The 19,991-nt window shown below is 43.0% G+C and overlaps 1 protein-coding gene across 3 annotated transcripts in view; it reads left to right on the plus strand.

Annotated features, from left to right (window-relative positions):
* HECW1 (HECT, C2 and WW domain containing E3 ubiquitin protein ligase 1) overlaps nt 1–19,991 on the plus strand; it is a gene marked incomplete at both ends in the record, with an annotated part of 620,984 nt that overhangs the window by 410,951 nt on the left and 190,042 nt on the right. For all 3 annotated transcript variants that reach the window (XM_079711607.1, XM_079711606.1, XM_079711608.1), the window contains one exon: nt 2,762–2,856. In XM_079711607.1, coding sequence (XP_079567733.1) covers nt 2,762–2,856 — 95 coding nt within the window. The remainder of the gene's footprint in view (nt 1–2,761; nt 2,857–19,991) is intronic.

Below are 19,991 nucleotides of genomic sequence, written 5' to 3' on the forward strand. Positions count from 1 at the left end.
CTTTATCTATACTTGAATCTATTCCAAAAGTCATGTAATATTAGGCCATAGAAAATTCTTTATGAAGAATTAGGACCCACCAGGACACTGTACCTGCTCCTGCATTAACAGTAAGGTAGTGGAGTCAATCAAATGAAACCAATAGTTCATCAGTCATTTTTTAACAGGCATTTATAGAGAATCCCTACACTACATGACACTGGAAATATAAAGATAAATACCACCTAGTCTCCTTCTTCTGCAAAAACTCAGTGTGGGGCTAATCAAACAGATGAGTTGAGTGTAACTGTCACCAAAGTAGCATGGAGTTTTGCGAGATGAAGTAATCTTAATCCATAAAACAAATCACTTGTATATTATATTTTTGCATGTGTTTTAACATTTGTGGGTGACTTCCCTTCAGAGCCCATCCCTAAATAAGAAATTTTAAATAATTTAATATCTCTTTCAAGTCTGAATAGGAAATCATTTTAAATTACAGGAGATATTTAGATTAAATAAAAGGAAGATCCATTAATAATCAAGTTGCTAAATACTGGAATAGACTCTTAAAAAGCTTAAGAAAAAAATACAACCTTTGCCAGTGATTTTTCAGAAAAAGATTACAATACTTTGAAGGTTTCCATGCATTCTTGGCTCTAAACATGAACTGACCTGCTCACCTAGCAAAAGGATTCAATACAAGACTGTATATAACTTCCCTGACCTTTTTTACTCCAAGGCACTGGAATAATTTTCTTTGACAGGAAAGCTAGTACTTTCTTTCCAGGATGCCTGTTATATATAATTTCCTTCTGTGCAACTAAACTTGAGGTGAGGTCATTCGGCCCCTCCATGCCGATCTTGCTGGCACCTACAGGCACAGTAACTCATATTCTGAACTGCACTGACTCGGTGTGGTTACCTGGCCATATGGCTCACTGCTCATGGTCCCTCCATGATCCCTAACCTACAAGTACCTGCCTCTCAGGCTGAGACACTAGTAGATCTAGGTCTGTAGACCTAATGTGGGGTGCCTTGGAGAATATGGAACTGTTATAAGATTGTCCACCAAGAGCTTAAAAGGCAACCACAGATATGCAAAATCACTGCAGGGAAAGAATGAAGGGAGGAAACAAAAAGTATTGACATATGTAAAGTAAGAATATGTCCACTAAAAGGTAAACACCCAGGTATCATCCAGGCAGTGGGAAGTCTTAACAACTACAATTCAATAGATTAAAAAAAAAACTAAATACAAATGTCTAATTAAAATCTGATAAACAATGTTTAATCTCACTAGTAAATAAATGATATAAAAATGAGATGCCATCTTAAAGTATATTTAATTGATAATGTTCAATGTTATCAAGGATTCAAGAGATGATCAGAGTTACATTTTCTGGTGGATGTATACAGCGCTTTTTGGAAAGCAGTTTGGCCACGGGAAGGGAGAATCCTTAAAATAGTCCTATCTTCTAAGGAAGAATATTGCAATTCTCATATCATTGATATGATATATAGAAAGAAACCTTTCCACATTAGCTAGGTTTAGGTTCAACTACATATAATAGAAAATCCAAAATAAGAACAACAAACAACATAACTGTGATCTATGAGGGAGGCTACAAAACGTAGTTCTTTATCTGGGCATTACCACCCAAAATAAAATTGAGATTCAGTCATTAAGGAGGAAAGGGAGAATGAGTTTTGATAGAGAAGTAGCAATTTTTGCTCCATTATCCTAGAGAGCAAACTTGAACTTAAAAATAATTTTCAAAAAGGCATTAATTTTAAGGGAAAATCCCAAATTTCCAAGATCAGGGAAGTATTTCCAAGTTACAAATTGATTCAATGATTCCATAGAACAAGCAATGTTATCTACAAAGTTTGGAATTAGTAGTTGAACATGCTTATTTAATAATGTTAACTTCAAAAAAAGATTAAAATTCATTATTAAAGTTCATACACTCACGTATGCAAAAAAAATACCCATAGAAGATTTTTTATACTCTCCTGCATTGTCCATATTTTCCATAATGAACATTAAAATGCTTGCTAAGAAAATTGTAGACATTAGTTTTAAAAACATTATAATTGGAGACAAATCCCCATATTTGAGAACCAGGACCTCTAACTGGAGATTCCTCATGTTGTTTCAAACAAAATTAATGTAAGGGACTAAGACAAAGCCTGGTAAATTTTTCAAATTTAAAGAAGAACATACTATAAACAGTAAATTTGGAAAAGCAGGTCACCTTTCAATGAACCAAACTCAGGTTGGCCACAGATTCTTTTCTGTACAAAATGCCAAAATGTTATGGAGTTTCAGCATTATTGTCTAGTCATCATCATCAGAAAATATGCCTCTCATCCATGTATTTCTGTAACTTCTGAGTCTTCCTTCAGATCACCAAGATGCTAATCACAGTGAATTCAATAACAGAAAATTACAGAAGAAACAGATTGGTACCACCTGAAATCTTAGAACTGAGAGTTTAAAAGCAATAACTTCTAATGGGATAGGATGGATGCTGAGAAGTCTAAATGATGGATTTAACTTGGGTACAAAATGCTAAAACCAAAACAATTTTGGATGATGGATTTTCAGAAAGAAGTTGGACCTGTTCATGAAGCCACAAGTGAAGCGGGGTTATCAGGTGTGGCTGCCTGGCTCATGGGAGGAATTGGGTAGAAGTTCCTGGGGGAGTCCTCTCTGGCCATGGCTTCTCTTCCTGGGTTATACCCTACTTCTCAGTACCATTTTATTTTTGTCTTTCAGCTGAAACTAAGATCTGCTTCAAATACTACCATGGAGTGAGTGGAGCCTTGCGAGCTACCACCCCCAGTGTCACCGTCAAAAACTCAGCAGCTCCTGTAAGTCCTGTGTCCTCCTCTTTGGTCAGAACTAACTCTGGTGCTTCTTTACTTTCCTGTTCTGTTCGTATGTTTTAGTGTGTGTGAGCGTTGGGCGTAGGGGTGTGCACACACATATGGAGATACGTTGATAGATTATAAATAGGTAGACAGACAGACAGATAGAAACGCATCTCAAAATCCTGAAGAGGAATGAGATCCAAAGTAAACTTATTAGAAGGCACGCATGCCAGTTTTTGTTAGAGAAATGTCAGGCTTCAACAGATAGCCAGATATTTCTAATAGACTCATGTGTAATAGCAGTGAATGATAAGTCTCTCTTTGGAACACATTTTTTTTTAATTCCTTTGTGTTAAATATTTGATTTTCTGTATGTTTCAAATTTTTTAGGCTTTTAAGTAAATTTCTGGAATACAATTTATGATTTTAGACTGATTTTAGTCATAGAATTATAAAATGACAGGCTTAGAAAAGACTAGAATCTCTGATCCTTTTTTTTCTTTATATAAATGAGGAAAGTGTGCCCAAAGAACTCAAGTAATGTACCTAGGGTCACACAGTTAGCTAGCTATAGATCAGGGATTTAAATCACACCTTCTGTTCCCTACTTTGTGGCTCTGCTTAGTTCTATGGTGATAAATGCCATCTCTTCCTCAATCACAGTCTCGTTTTTACCTCTGTTGTGCTTCTTACCTTAGTTCTCCATACATCAGATGAGGCTAGCTGAAATCTCCTTACAAATGGCATTCCTTTTCCTTTCACGTAACTTAAAAATGACTGACTTGGGTAGGCTGAACAAAAACCACTGAAGACTTTGTCACGCTAGTGCAAGTAAAAAAGATTTGGGTCTTTCTCCTATGTAAAAGAGAGAGAGAGAGAGAAAAGAAAGAAAGAGAGAAATTCAAATGAAATATGAATGATTCAGAAAGAACTTCGGCTCTAAAAGATACTATTTGCTGTTTCACAAGTCATTTCTTCCATGTGCTGAAGAGGATTGCATTGAGTCCTTGGTGGGAACAGTAAGACAAACAGGCTTGAGGACCAGGAGCCCATCTGCTTCCATTCTGACAGATGGAGCAGAAGTGGACACCGAGCTGGAGCAGAAGGAGGGTGGGAGTGGACAGGGCTTCCCGTGAGGGGACACACGGCGGGAGGGGCAGGGAGAAGAGAGGGAGGGACCAGCCACACTTTTCCCCGGCCCCACCATTTCTCCCTACGCTCCCCCTGCAAACTGGAACGTGATGTCTGTCATTTTACTGGGTGGGTCAGGACTCTGAGTGTGAGAATCTGAGGCAGTATCCCCAGAGTGCCGGACCCCTGTTTCCAGACCCATTTGTAAGGCCCATCTTCCAAAGAGCGTACACAGAAAAGCTGAAGCATGTTGCCAGTTGTTCAGGTAGGAGCGAGGGCTAAATGGAGGCAGTGAAGCTGGGTCTGAATCGAGCCAGAGGCAAGGTGGATTGAGGTGGACAAAGCAGGAATGCACTGAACACACAACAGAGAAGGAAGAGGCTGGAAGTGGAGTCTAGCTGGTTCAGACGCAGGCTTGGCCAGCTTTCCCCTGGCAGGCTTGGCCGGGGCAGAGAGTAATCTTCCCACTGCTTCGTCGGTGATGAGTCCTGTGGCAGAAGAGAGCATGCATTTTCCTGCAAGAGAGTATTTTAATGTGCATTTGGGTTCTGTAATAGTTAAACTCTTGGTGGCCCTTATTGCTTTGTACCATGGTGTACTTTTCAAAGGCATTTTACTTGCATTATTCTAGTTGATTCACAGCACAGCTGTGAGACAGGCGGGAAGCATTTCTTGGTTAAGTGACCATTGGCTATATGCTAATGGAGCTTAATTAAATCTAGCCTTTGCTTTCTGCAACTCAGTTCAGTGACTGATATAATGTAGCAGACTTCCAGGTTGAATAAGCCTTTGCAGTTTGGTCTGGGACTTAAGCTCACTGTTTCTAAGAGGAAATTGCTGTTCAAGTTTTCCAAAATCAACTTGTCAATAAACTTTGAGTATCCATTTTTAAATTGAGGATGGCTGGTGCTGCACTAATCTCTTATGAAGAGTTGTTTCTCTATGGCCATTATATCATGTCCCAAAAGTCATTGTGTTAGTTTGTGGCACTATGCTAAAACCGTAATTCTTTGAAAAGGAAGGAAAAGATTCCAATTTTCCTTTAGTATAACAAGCACTTCAATGCTTTGAGCAGAACTGGGTCTCAATATGTGTGTTTCTTTTCTCATTTCCCTTTATCTTTCGCCTTTGTTCTACTGACATCTGTTGAGGTCCCTGTGATAAAAAGAGGTTGTCATTTATCTTTCAGCGACTCTCATTTATTTATTAGTCTTAATTGTATATCAGACACTGTGATGAGTAAGGGTCATAGAGATCCATGTCATATAAGCTGTGTCATAGAGGAGGCATAGTTATTCTGTTATAAATGATTATACTATCTGAAATGTCCAGTACTGGAGTATGAAAACCCACTGTGCTGTGTGCAGAGAAATCAGTGAGTTGGTGCCTGCAACCACTGGGAAGGCTTTCAGAGGAGGTGGTGTGCAGGCTGAGTCAGGCAGCATGAATAAAAAGCACTTTGCCAGGTTTGGAAGGGAAGTAAGGCCCAGGCTGGACAGCATGTGCAAGATCACAGGGTTATGAAATGTCACAGGCCTGGTGGGGAACAGACCTAATTGTGTCAGGTCTAAAGAACATATCACTTACTTCATTTTCTCCATATATCACCCTGCATTTTGTTTTTCATGGATTTTGTATCTTACTGGGAGCACTTAGCATGTGCTTTATATTTTTCTTCTATTTTCTGTAGAAAATCATTTTCAAAAGTAAGCTCTTCCTCTCAATACTTTTGTCCAGGCTCTCTTCCCTTTGTGCTTCACAGTCTCTGAATAAGCCTCCTTTTTTCTCCTCTCCATTTATACATCAAGGGACAGAAATCTATGCATAAATAGTCCTCAGCTCAGTGCACTCTCCACTGTGAACCTTCAAGCTTCTGCCTCCAGGTCTGTGTCTCGACAGGAGGTTGTTATATCCGCCCTTCCCTCTGTGAGACCATCACACATCCTCCGATAGGTGGGTATCTTCTGGACGGGATGAGGGCGCTCCCTCTGCCTGCTGGGTTCTCCCATAGTGCGGAGACTCAGACGCATCCGTAGTTGTTCTCAGTATAAGTTCAAAGTCCTGAGCCTCGTTTCCAAGACTTGCTCTGAGGAGCAATCACTTGGCACTGCAGTGGCCACCACGTTTCCCTTGCCCCCAGAAGTGCTGAGACCTGGTAGACCTCTGGACACAGAAAATAGGTGGCTGTTGGAGTGATGACACCTGCAAGCCCAGGGGGCGGGGCCCAAGGAGCAGGGGAGAGACCATTAGAGTGAGGGGGCAGGCAGAGGATGAAATGTTCCTACCTTCTTTGGGGCCAAGTGTTGAGGGTCCCCCAGATTGAGAGGCCAGACCAGGTGTAGCCCAAGAATGTATTTCCTACTCTGTCTTCATCAATGTTAAAAATTGTGGAAATCCCTTCAGGATTTCATTATTCTGGATGGTTCTTTTCCTTCACATTGCTATTGTCTATCTATTTACATAGTCTGTACTTCTAGAAATTGGAAGTGAATGTTTCAAGTTTTTCTTCTTCTTCCACCATTTTAATCCAGTGTCTCTGAAACCAAGCTTTTGATAATAATTGAACAGCATAAAGTTCAAAGTAAAGTTCTCTGCCAAAACTTGAAATATCTTTCTGTGAGTTCATGTTCACAGGTTCATTTGCTTTGTCAGACCCCTAAGCAAAGGTAGAGTTGATATACTCAAAAAAAAAAAATCAACTCAATAGGACATTTCCTTGGGAATGTAGGTTAAATTCATACTCTAAGGTTTTTCTCCACAAATAGTCTGGGTCTCCTGCAACAGACAAATAGGTGATTAATAACCCCCAAACTCTAAGTCATTAAGGTTGGCAATAGTAATATTTGTCTTGAGAGTTTTAAAAGCAGATCTTTCAAAATGTATTTTAAATCATAATAAAGCAGCTGTGGAACAGCTAACTTAAAGTTATGAAACCAGCTGGAAAATACTCCAACAAAATTAGTTGCAAAATTAATTCACAGGTGACTGATGTGATCAGCCATCTAGAATTGTTAGAACATAAGCCAGTGAATTTGGAAGGCACCTGGGTTTTGTAATAAATTATCTTGTGCCCTTGTATTTGGCAGAGATTAAGTGGCAAGACCTGTTGCCAATGGAAGGTGCTCTTGGTAAGCATCGATCACAATGTATCATCCATTTGGGGTGAAGGTCTCCCAATTTACCAAAGAGTCCCCTTCATCCTGTGTGTCCACATAGAGTCTCAACTTCACCCCAAAATGTGTCAAGAGGGAGAATCAAAAAAATTAATGGAGGAGGGCTTCCCTGGTGGCACAGTGGTTGGGAGTCCGCCTGCCAATACAGGGGACACAGGTTCGTGCCCCGGTCCGGGAAGATCCCACATGCCGCGGAGTGGCTGGGCCCATGAGCCATGGCCGCTGAGCTTGCGCGTCTGGAGCCTGTGCTCCGCAACGGGAGAGGCCACAACAGTGAGAGGCCCGCATACTGCAAAAAAAAAAAAAAAAAAAAAAAAAAAATTAATGGAGGAGCAGAGAGTTTATCTTCTCTTTTTTTTTTTTTTTTTCGGTACGCGGGCCTCTCACTGTTGTGGCCTCTCCTGTTGCGGAGCACAGGCTCGGGATGCGCAGGCTCAGCGGCCATGGCTCACGGGCCCAGCCACTCCGCGGCATGTGGGATCTTCCCGGACCGGGGCACGAACCCGTGTCCCCTGCATCGGCAGGCGGACTCTCAACCACTGCGCCACCAGGGAAGCCCTATCTTCTCTTTTTAACAGGGATGCACTGTACTACTCTAGGGAAGGGGGCCCCAGCATTGAGATCTTCCAGAGACTGGCCAGTGATCTTCACAGCCCCCCAGTCAGAGACAGCCTTAAACAAACTTCTGGACAGAAGCATTTCCTAACAGTTATTTTTTCACCATTTCAGTTTTTAATGAGTTATGCTATGTAAAGAATCGCCTCTACACAAGGAAAGAGGAACTTGAGGAAAGTTTAGATCCATTTTCCTTAAATCATCAGACAACAGTGCCTGGTAAGGATTTAGTCAGAATCAAGCCTTTCGTGATCTCACCAGATTCACGCCCTACAATCGTATCATATTCTTAAATCTGCCCTCATTTCCAGTCCTGATCTGGAAACCTGGTCCCATGACATTTTGGGAAGATGACATGATATTTATTTTATGACTTGGATTTTGTAATAGCCATAGGAGCCTTTTATGAACTAATTCTGTTTTGCCTGTTGCCTCGCCAACACATTCATAATTTATTTTTTGCAGCATGTCAAGCCAGGCACTAAAAAGGAACTTCACCAGCGATCCTATGATAAGACAAAAGTCTAGGACTTAGCCCCTAATATTCTGAAAATTGGTTTCTGAATGAAATAATCCGTTACACTAAGACTGCAAGAAGTCTGAAGCAATTGCACAGTATAATATTCTATTTTTTCATTTCTTTCCTTCGTGTATATTTCTGTTAGACTTTCCTTAGGGGAGAATTTAAGGGAATATTTTGATTTGTAGAAGCTATCAATCATATGCTACAGATAAAACGTGATCAGTGTAAAGTCAAGTGCTTAAGCTAAAATTGCACACAAGATTTATTTACATGCAAGGGATCAGTGTTGCCCGGACATTTACTGGTGAGCCTTAGAATGGTTTTGTGAGGCAGTATTTGACAAGATCTCCTGGCTATTGTAGCTTTAAATTCTGTCTCCATTCCACAAAGCTACGGGTGGAATGGGAACAGAGTTTCTAAGGGAGATAGAGAGGTTGACAGTTAGATATTGACATAACATATAATTTCTTCTAGCTGAGAATCCACAGCCCCATTTCATCCCACTCCTAATTTAGCAAATTGATTTATGGTGCTCAGAGTCTCCTGCCTCTGATATTCTTTCCCCAGAACCCACTCCCACTTCCTCAGCACCTACCCCCCTGCCAGTACATGCAGTACTATGATCCCCCAACTTTGGAGGTCTGCTTAGCACATAGTTATTTTGTGCATCTTTGTGTAGCCTGTGGCTTCAATAATTTTTTTTAGTGAATATGTGTGAGTGAGCTCCTCTATGCTAATTACTAGGTATAGAAAACTGAACAAGATAAATCCCCATCCACATGAAGTCACCTGCCTGAGATGGGACAAGTGAGTAGTGGGGAGAGAGATGAGAAAAGAGGCAATGACAAAGGACTCTTCCATGTGCCGTGTTAGTGGATGTATAGGACACTTTGGGAAGAGCAAGGATGGGTAGGCCCAGAACATGATGGAGGGCTTTCTAGATGGAATAAACCCAATCATCTGCACACCATAGCCGTGATTCCTGATCAAGCCCTTTATTTTTTCTATGCCAATTTAACCCAGAGTGTGAGAATCTGCTATTCACATGTGTAGCTTCAGCAAAAGTCCCTTGAGGTTTTGATTAAACTAAAGCAGGGTGATATTTAGATGCTTGTATTTTGGTTAACACATCAGATGGACTCACTCTTCTAAAAGAGAAAGAAGGACAAGGGAAGTCACAGCCACAATAGGCATCCTCTCTTGGAGGATTTACCCAGGCCCTGCCCACAGTCACCCCTCCCTAAGAGGCACCCCAGACGTTCAGATCCCATCCTGGCCCAAGATTAAGAAATTTGTTCAGTTTTAGGGGAAGAGGTTCAAAATTCACTCTAACGTGGCATTTTGGGGTCTTGAGTCTGGAGTTGTTGTTTCCTGATAAAGTTTCCCCACCAGCCTCATTTCAGCTTAAACAACAGATGTTTATTTCTCACAGTTTTGAAGGCTGAAGTCTAAGATCAAGGTGTCCATAGGGGTGGTTTCTCCTGAGGCCTCTCTCCTTGGCTTGCAGACCACTGTCTTCTCACTGTATCCAGAAATGTCCTTTTCTCTGTGTGTCTGCATCCCTGGTGCCTCTTCCTCTTCTGATAAGGACACCAGTCCTATTGGATTGGGGCCCCACCCTAAAGACCTCATTTAACCTTAACTACCTCTCTAAAGGCCCAGTCTCCAAATACATTGGGAGTTAGGGCTTAAATATATGAATTTGGTGGGGGGACACAATTCAGTCCATAACAGAGACCCACTGTCTCCTTGGGTTGACTTGACAAAGTCTACCCCAGCCATCTGCTGCAGTCTCTGTGCTCCAGGAATAATCATTCATCTATCTATCTTTTAATTGTTATTAGACAGACAGACAGACACACACACACACACACACACACACACACACAGAGGATTTGATTCTAATTTTCTGGGACTCTTAATGAAACAACACTGGAGAAGACCCCTGATCTAAAAGAGCCAGTCCTGTCTCCCTGGTCATATAAATATAAATATACACATACTTATATATACACATATATGTTTATATACAGTTATATATATTTTATTTTATTTTATTTTTATTTACATGAACTTCATCATTTCTACACAATCCAACAAACCAAACATATACTCATCCATTACAATACTTAACCATGAAACACTAGAGATTTTTTAAACTAAAATGAGGACCAAAAATAAGTATATAGGATGTCACCATTTTTAACACTTAAAAAATACGCAAATAATATATCCTCTTTGGAAATATTTATAAACAAAGAGAAAAAAAATCACTCATAATCCTACCACTCAAAGAACCTCAGGAACTTGCAGAAAGGAAGGACTTTTGATTGACTCTGGCCTTAGAGCCAGCATTTGGAATAAGGTTAACAAGTGTCACAGTGAGAGGGTGGCCAGCCAGTACCTGGCTCCGTGGACCCTCCGGGCCACTGGCACAGTGGCTTTTACACAGAAAGTGTCCGATAAATGGCCATCAGGTTGACAAAAGTCTGGCTGAAAACACTCTGGTTTAAACCCTAAATAGCCTTTCTAGAAAAACACTTTTTATTAACATTTCACTGAAAGATAAGAAATCTCAAATTATAAAGATGCTGATTCCAGATTTGCGTCTTTCAGCTCAAGTGTTCAACTCAGCAGTCACACTCTGGGAAAAACATTCCTTCAGGGAAAGAGTCTGAGAGAAGGTAAGTTCTTCCTTCCCAGGGACCTCACGGAGCTGACATAGTAAATTAAATCTGACCTGTGAGCAGAGAGAATGAACGCAGGGTATCAAGCATCCAGTAGGTCAGAGATACTACCTGGGATTGGCAGGTAGGCCCAGGTCCTCCCCACCTCAAGCAGGAAAGTAACCCCCTGCCCACACGGGTTGAGATGCCAGCTGGAGAAAAGGGCAGCCCAGGTGGTCTCCTCCCCACCCCCAGAGGGCCACCCTCCATTACACCCACCACATTTCAGACCTAATTAAGAGTTCCACAGTTATCCTGTACAGCGAACTGACATCAGTGCTTTCGTCTTTCTTGGTCTATGAGGAGATCAAAGTTCAGGTTGACTAACAAGAAGATTAACACTGCTCTCCTCATTTCTTTGGTTCAAAACACATGACCTACAAGACTGGCCTGAGGAACAGAGCCATCAAATGTGCTTACTCAAGGGTTCGGCGCTCTCCCTGCCCCTCACAATAATTAATCTTGTGTCTGGTAGATCATTAGGTCCTACCCCTTTCAACCACCTGAACTGGGCCCCAGATTTAAGGTACTTTGGCTGCCCGGGGAGACAGGGCCCACACTTTTAGATCAGGGGTCTTCTCCAGAGCTGTTTCATTAAGGAGTCCCCCAAACTCAGGAGCAAACCCGTGCATTCTGATGCACAGAGATAATTTTTTTCTCCTTTGGAGTTTTCCTGGGTTGCTCTTAACAAAGGTAGCAGAAGCCCTTAAATGAGTGAAGTCCTCAGGCATATGCCAGGGTGTAAAGGCCCCTGTCTGTGTTCAGCCAAGGGGAAGTCAGAATTATCAGGCAGCCCTAGGATCCGAAGCAGAGTCTGACCCTCGGGATCTTCTTATACCTCTCCCAGGGCTGTGGACCATTTCCCTGCCCACGTTTCTGACTGCAATTAACTTTTACGAAAAATGGCTGCTCTGTCAGAACCTAAAGAGGACTGCATTTCAGAGGAGGTTAGTAGAACCTTAGCATTAATGCTTCAGTTTATGGGTACGGCTATTTGTGCACCCAACTAGATTCATTTACACAGTCACTAACAGGTTGTTTTAGAGAATTCCCTGAGTTTAACTGGAGTCTTTCTAATTTTATCAGCCTATTTGCATGTTACACTTTCAGATTAAAAAAAAAAGCTTGCTTGCTTAAAATTGGCAACATTAACCTAAGATTTTTTTTCTTAATCTAGCTACTTGAAGTCATTATTCTTTTTCTTTCTAGACCCTTCCTAGCAATTGCTAAGTCTCCTTAGTTGCCTTTTTTTAACGACTTAGCCAATCTGAGGTGATTTTGCTTTCCTGGGTGCACAGTGACTACTGGTGAGGAAAGGGGGAGACTTGTCAAGGAGGAGGTTTATTCAAGCAGGAGAATCAAACTTTTCAACGAGTTATTTATAACCTGAAACAATCCTGTGGTTTATGGGTGGAGCTCCCTCAGATAACCTGCCTTAGGAAGATTCTGCATTGCGCCCTCAGACATCCCAAGTATGCATTGTTGAAATACTTTGAACTGAAAAGAAAGTATGGACAACCTCCATTCCAGGTGTAGGACATGGGGGTAATTATTGCTTATGGGTGGGGGAGGGCATGCACACACACAAACATGCTGTCTACCTTGTTGGACGTTAGTCCACCTTGTAGGACTAATAAGAGTAGGAAGTGAAGATCACACTGAAGTCAAACAGAACTGGATTCAAATCCCTGCTCTCGGATTTCCTAGCTGTGGGCATTTGAAGGGGGAGAAAGGGACCGTTTCAGGCCAGTTGGATACCCAAACCCAACAGTTACATGGGCATTTTTTGCCTTATTCCTTTTTACACTCAGTTGTCACTCTTAGAATCCTTTCTTGAATAATACAGAAAAAGAATGGAATAATGTAATGGGTAATACCATTTTCTCATAATCTTTCTTCTTACTTGGGTTGTGCAAATTAAAATGGGACTAATGGCATTTCTCATTCACTTAGCGAGCATTTGTTGCCAAATGTTAGAGAAAATACCCCACTGCCCTGTATTTCCCAAACAGTAAAGCAGAGATACCAGAAAATGAGTTCATCCTCCTGACCATCAGGATTACTCATGTAGAATTAAGGTCCAGAAGTAGTAGTTATGGGTCCAGAGTCCTGTCCTCCACAAGTCTAATCCTGTATATGAGCATAAGCAAAAATCAGTGACTACTGTTCTTATTACCCAGACTGGTACTATAATATGCAGCTGAGAGATAATTCTCTTATGATTCTTGATGGCTTCCGTATTCATATAAAAGGGACGATCCATCCCACGCTCTGGCTTCTCAGTTCCTAAGGCCAACCTACCTCAGCCGTCGACTCCCGTGGTTCTATTCTAGGTCTTCCCAACACCAGTGACTGCATCGCTTCCAAACTCTCAGATCCAAGTACACCACTCATGGACCATCATCTCTCCCCTTTGAAGCTCACTTCTTTGCCCACAATCTATTGATCTTAACTACACGACTGCACCCATGTTTCACCTCCCTCCTTAGCTGAGATTCCTCCATATATAACTTGCCCCTTTATATCTCTGTCACTCTCACCTGGCAAAGTCCAACGTTGGTTAAACCCATTCTGTCTACCCTTTACTTGTTCTAGGCAGCAGAAGAGCCTTTCTGACCACAAATCTCAAGGGCCCTTTAGCACTGCCAGGAAGCACTCACCTTTCCCACATTGAAAGAAGGCTCTTTCATAGTTTCTTCTTTTTCCTCAAACCTATAGCACTTGTCCCCTCTCCACCATCAGCTGATGACCTGCCTTCCTTTGCTGAGACACTGGAGGCCATCAGAACCCAATCAACTTGCCTCAGCACTACCCACTCTGCTAACCTGTCTGCACGTGGACTCACAGGCTCTGTTCTTTCTTGTTCCCACCGTCTCAGGTCAACCTCTCTATTTGTGTGCAGGATCCTAGCCTATCTTGCCTTCTAAGAAACTCTGGTCCTGAGATCTGTCTCCTGCATAGTCAATTCTCCTCTCTGCTGGAACTTTGCCATCTCATCACGTGACATTTCTGCTCAAAAGTGGCTTTTTTCATACAACATTCTTTCCATAGCCTTCAAGTCCTAGATGGCCTGCTCCCACCCACTGCTGTCTCCTCCTTTTCCACTTATTTCCAGCCTCACTAGTTGTCTTTCCCACCCCTGAATACAGCAAGCAAGTCTGCCCTCAGGGTCTTTGTATTTCATGCTGGGAGCATTTCCCCCAGGTACTGAAATGGCTTACTCCCCCTCTTCATTTAGGATTTTTCTCAATGTCAAAGGCCTCCTCGGAGTGGCCTCCATAACCACCCAATGTAAAACAGTCTCCACCCACCTGCAGTCACTCTCCAGGCTCCATTATGCTTTGTTTTCACTCATGGTGCTCATGGTGTAATTTCTGTGTGTTTGCTCCCCCTATTAAAGTATAGCCTCTAAGGTCAAGGATGCGCCTGCCTGTCCTATTCAGAGCTGTTTCCCAGCACTGGCTAGAACAATACCTGGCATGTGGTAGGCCCTTCATAAAACATTTGTACCCAATAGGCATGGGTCCAGACCCTGGCTTGGCCACTTAACTTGGTGGCCTTTAACTTCTCTGAGGCTCAATTTCTGAATCTACAGCAATATAGATGGGTGATAAAAATAGGACACGCTTCATCAGGCTGTTAAAAGGTTGTCTGAGGATGAGACGAAATGATGCCATGGATGCTCTCAGCATTTGCCCAGCATGCAGTGAGGATACAGTAAGAACTGATTTGTATTATGAGTCTCATTAGCTGACCCTGTAACTGTTTGTGGGTCTCCTTCACCTCTCTGGTTGCAAAATACATAGATTTCAGTGAAGCTAAATGCATATTTAAACAATATACAGAAACGTTGAAAGTGCCAAAAATAATGAGTTACTACCCATAATTAAGGGTTTAATTCCTTCATTCAAGATGTTTTCTTTCTTTTTTTTTAACATCTTTATTGGATTATAATCAAGATGTTTTCTTTAAAGGAATTCACTGCCCCAAGAATAGTACCTGTGAGATGGATGGATGGATGGATGGATGGATGGATGGATGGATGAACGAGAAGTAGTTCAAAATGATGCCTGAACTGTGGATTGTAGTTTAACAAATATATGTGGGAAAAGAACTAGGTCAGAAGTACTACAGATTATTTCTAGTGCCCAAGTGAATCTTTTGCTTAGAGACCTTGTCTTAGAAAATCACAATGTAACCAATGGGAGGGTGGACCTCGGCTTCCCACACAGCCCCTGGAAAGACAGAGGGCATCGGTATGAGGTTCTTGGATGCTGACCAGTATTTAAGGAAACAGCAAGAATTTTCCTGCCATCTGAGAGAAGGGGAGGTACCCACTCACCACGTGATCCAGCAAGTTGTAGAGGGCAGGAGCCTCCACGATGCATTTGGAGGTAAGGCAGCTGCTGCTGTGAGGGGATGAGGGCCCTGAGATGGCAGCATGCCTGGGGGCTAACAAGCCCATCTGTGGACCTTAGTGGGCTTGGCTTAACTTCTCATGGAAGATGAGTATCCCTGTGCCATGTCACGGGACGACAGACATTGCACTAGAGAGAGACACACATTTTGCCTAGAACCTAGGTATATTTTTCCATGGGAATACATCTTAGAAATTTTAAAGCAAGTCAGTGAGGGGGGAATGGTTTGTATGAAAGCAAAATCATTCTATAGGCATCTTTTCAGGAACATCTTTCATTCTGTGAGGAGTAAATATTGTTGCAGTCTCACCACACACTCTTGTGGGTGAACCCTGTGCATCCCTCCCCGGGCGATCCCTCACGTTGCCTGTCTATTCAGACAGAGGGAGTGGGTGGCTTCAGAGAGCTCTGTGCAAAATGCAGACCTTGTCTTTCACTGAACAGACTCTGTGATCCAGATGGAAAGGCAGCTGACATACTTCATATGATCTAACTTACCCAAAGGTTTTGCAGTTCATTAATTTAAAAGCTGTTTTTAAAAAGTAGAATTACAGCAGTTTTTCTTCTCTCCAACCTCATAGACTTAGATGCAAAGACCTAACTCTTGTCACTCCTCCATCCTTAGCTGGACTTGCTGGTGGTAAAGGACAAAACCAGTGTCTGAAGGACAGTGATTTTGAAGAAGTTCATAATTTGTAAAAAAAAAAAAAAAAAAAGAGATGCTAAATTTAAAGAGAGTACAAAGAAAGAGATTGGCCAAAGGGCTCCTTTCTTTTCCTCAACACCCTCTTCCAATCAGTCACCGAATTCCATCCATTTACCACGCAATGGTACAAGCCTCTGCTCTGCCCTCCTAACCATACTGTCAAGACCCTCTTTAGGGTTTGTCTGGACCGTTACAGCTGTCTCCAGATTAGTCCTCTGCCTCTATCTTGTGCTTTCTAAATTCATGGTTCTCAGCCTGGGGTCCACCCTGGACTTGATGTCAAAAACTCGGCCTTGTGCACTGGTGCTGAATCGAATCTCAGACAGAGTTTTGGGTGAAGTAGAAAAGAATAGCTTTATTGCTTTGCCAGGCAAAGGGGGACACAGTGGGCTTGCGCCCCTCAAAAACTGTGTCCCCCAACCTGGGAGGATTAGGGAGGAGTTTTAGAGCAGTGGTTCAAGGGTGGCATTGCTGACAAGATTAGAGTGAGTTGCAGGGCCTGCACTCCTTTACTCTGGTATCAGGTACTCTCTTGATGAGCTTCTCTGGTTCCTTTAATCTGGCCTCAGGTGATCTTCTCTGGAATGAAGAATGCTGACATCTTCTATTTGTTGGGGGTTTTAGTTCTGTAGAAGAGCTCAAAGGTATTGTTATGTGTATCCCTTGAGGGGGAACCAGGACCCTGCCCCAAGGCTGCACTATTGTTTCTTGACTGCTCCTCCCTTGTCTCTGCATCCCCTCTCTTCCCTGATTAGCAACTGTTCAAATCTGCCCTTTGGAACTCAGGGAAGGTTATGGAGGCTGGAGTCTGTTGCCTATAAACAAGAAACGGGGGACATGGAAAGGCTTCCATGCCTAGGAGCCCCAAAGGGTCCTGCTGGGTTTCAGACTCACCTGGAGAGCTTTCAGGATTGATGCTGGTCCACCCCCACAGGGTCTGCCTCCCCTGGTCTGGAGAGGCCCTTTGCCCCTACAGAAAACCCCTGCACTGTGGTCTCTAGGCTGTCGTGCAGTGAACCTTCAGAGCACAATCTAAACATTGCAGTCCCCTGTCCAGAGCATCTCTGATTATCTTAAATGAGTACATGTTACTTCTTAAATTTTATCTTTTTTTTAAATTGGGGTATACATGTTCTACAATGCTGTGTCAGTTTCTGCTGTACAACAAAGTGAATCAACTATGTGTATACATATATTCCCTCCCTCTTGGACCTAACCACCCCCCCCCATTCCACCCATCTAGTTCACCACAGAACACTGACATGAACTCCCTGTGCTATACGGCAGCTTCCCACTATCTATCTATTTTACACATGGTAATGTATATATGTCAGTCCTAATTTCCCAGTTCATCCCACCACCCCTTCCCCCACTGTGTCCACACGTCCATTTTCTATGTCTGAATCTCTGTTCCTGCCCTCCAAATTGGTTCATCTGTACCATTTTTCTAGAGAAAGCAATGCTGCCCTGCCTCAAACAGCTTTCCTCCCCCATGAGCTGACAAGTACTTGCCCTATATTCAGCCTGATCCCTAACTCCCTACCTGCTTCCCCTGTCTTCTGATGGAACTCCTCAAGAAATTCTGCCCACCCCCACCTCCCTGCCCACATCAGCCCTGTGACCCCTCATCCCAGGATCTCTAACCATGGCCACCCATTCCAGGATCTCTAACCATGGTCCCTCATCCCAGGTCCATGGGCCCTAAGATCAGCTCCGAAGTGAGCTGAGGGAGATGCACTCATCAGCTCTCTCGTCTGCCAAATGAAGGGTGTAGACGTGAACATAATGTGGAAACTCACTGCACTGTTGCTTTTATTTTTTCTTTATTTCATTAAGGCTAGGTTTTGCTTGCAAAATCATTAAAAGAGCAGATTGACATGAATTTGTTGGAAAACTGAGGATAGAAGAATATGGACAAGACTCCAAGCGTATTAAGTTAATCCAGATGAATGTGGCACAGCAGACAGTGCATTTGTGGTCCTGAGGTGTATATTTATAATACAGTCTGCCTTAGCAGAAAAATGATCTAGCCATAGGGAAAGGGCTGAGAGAGCCTCCAGAACTACCTTTTGGTCACATCTCTTTCTCACAGCCCGCCAAGCATGTTCCTTTATTGACCTCTTTGTGCTTCATGTTTCTGGTCGGTAAAGTAAAGAATCAAATATTAGACAATCTGCTAACATAATTCTTAATAATAAAAGGTCAGAGGTTAAAAAACAACTAACAATATGAATAATAATTGGCCTAAGTTAGAGCACTTACTATGTGCCAACCTTCATGCTAAGTGTTGTACATGCTTCATCTCATTTAGTTCTCAGGAGAACTCAGTGAAGTAGTTCTATTCTGGCCTCCATTTGTTAGAAAGGAAAACTGAGAATTAGTGGAATTGATTGCCTGTCTCTGGGCTTCATGGTATGGCGAGGAGCTGGTAGAGAAAGGGGAGTACCAACCAGCTCGAGTTCTCAACACCATATTGTATACCTGCCTATCACAACCTCCATAAATGCCCAGACTGTCCATCTGTTCACTCCAGATTCAGGAAACTCAACATCCATTCCTGAATTTTTCATCTCTTTTCAAAGTAGGAATAAACATTAATTGGTTATTATACTATATAAAATCATCCTTAAACCAATGGCTAAGATCAATTTTTGGTTAAATACCAGAGTAGGAAACAAACTGTGAGAATGACATCATCAAGATGCTGGTATAGGAGACCCCATCTCTGTCCCCCTACAAAGATCAACAATTAGACAGCTATCCACTAACAAACACAGCTCTGGGAGATCTGTGGAGTCCACTTAAGAAACTTAAGCAACATAGTCAACAGAAAACCTGAGAATAATCACACAAGAAGAGAAGGAAGACAGCTTCATTTGCCTGCATCATCCCATTCCCCAGGCTGGCACTGCTCAGCACCAAAAAAGAACTCCCCAGCTAGAAAGAGTTCTCCTCACTAGGAAAGGGAAAGCAGAATGAGCAACCACCTTCTCCAGGCTTTGGGGGCATCACACAAAGATGCTTCTTGGCTTTCACTGCACCCAGACAAGCAAAGTCAAGATGGCTAGAAGCAAGGAAGAAAAGCAGGATCTACCAATAGCCGCCATGAGGTGGGAGTGATTGTGGTTCACAGTGGCCTCCTCTATAAACAAACCCAGAAGCTTTTACCAATGAAGAAGGAACCAATGACCAGCACACCTGCAGTGGAACCACTGCAGATTTTAGCAGCTTTTGCCCCACAGGTATTCGTGTTTTCTCATGCAAACTATCTGGGTCCCTCCCTGCCCCTGCCAGAGCCTGGGAACCACAACAGGAGCCAGCCCAGGCCTCTGAGGATGCACAAGTGTAAGATGCCATCCTCTACACCCTATGGCTGACCACCATCGTGCATGCACTCGAGGCTGGCTCCTCCAGCTGTGCACCTGCATGCTGCCAGCCTGACCCTTGTTATCAGCCTGCACTGTGTGCACACACTCAAGGGGAGATCATACAGCCACAGGAGAGCACGACTAACAGCCAAAGCCCCCACAGCTGCTTGTGGGCCCAAATTAGGCACTGGTTTCTGTCACTGGCCTGCAACACTGTGCTTACCTGAAGCTAGCCCCTCTAGCTGTGCACCTGTACACCCCTCGCTTGACCCCCCATCTCCTGCTTCCACTGCTGTACACTCGTGGCAAGATTCAGCAGGAACAGTAATATGTACTGAAAGCCACAGCACCCACAGTTGGCCCAAGCCCTTGCTGCCTGCCTTGGCCCTCACCACTACATGTGTGTCTGCAACTGCCCGCTGCCACTACACAGCACCTGCAGTTGCACCTCACAGTTGAGTGTGTGCACACCACT

This window comes from Hyperoodon ampullatus, assembly GCF_949752795.1.
Source record: "Hyperoodon ampullatus genome assembly, chromosome: 9".
NCBI classification, from domain to species: domain Eukaryota; kingdom Metazoa; phylum Chordata; class Mammalia; order Artiodactyla; family Ziphiidae; genus Hyperoodon; species Hyperoodon ampullatus.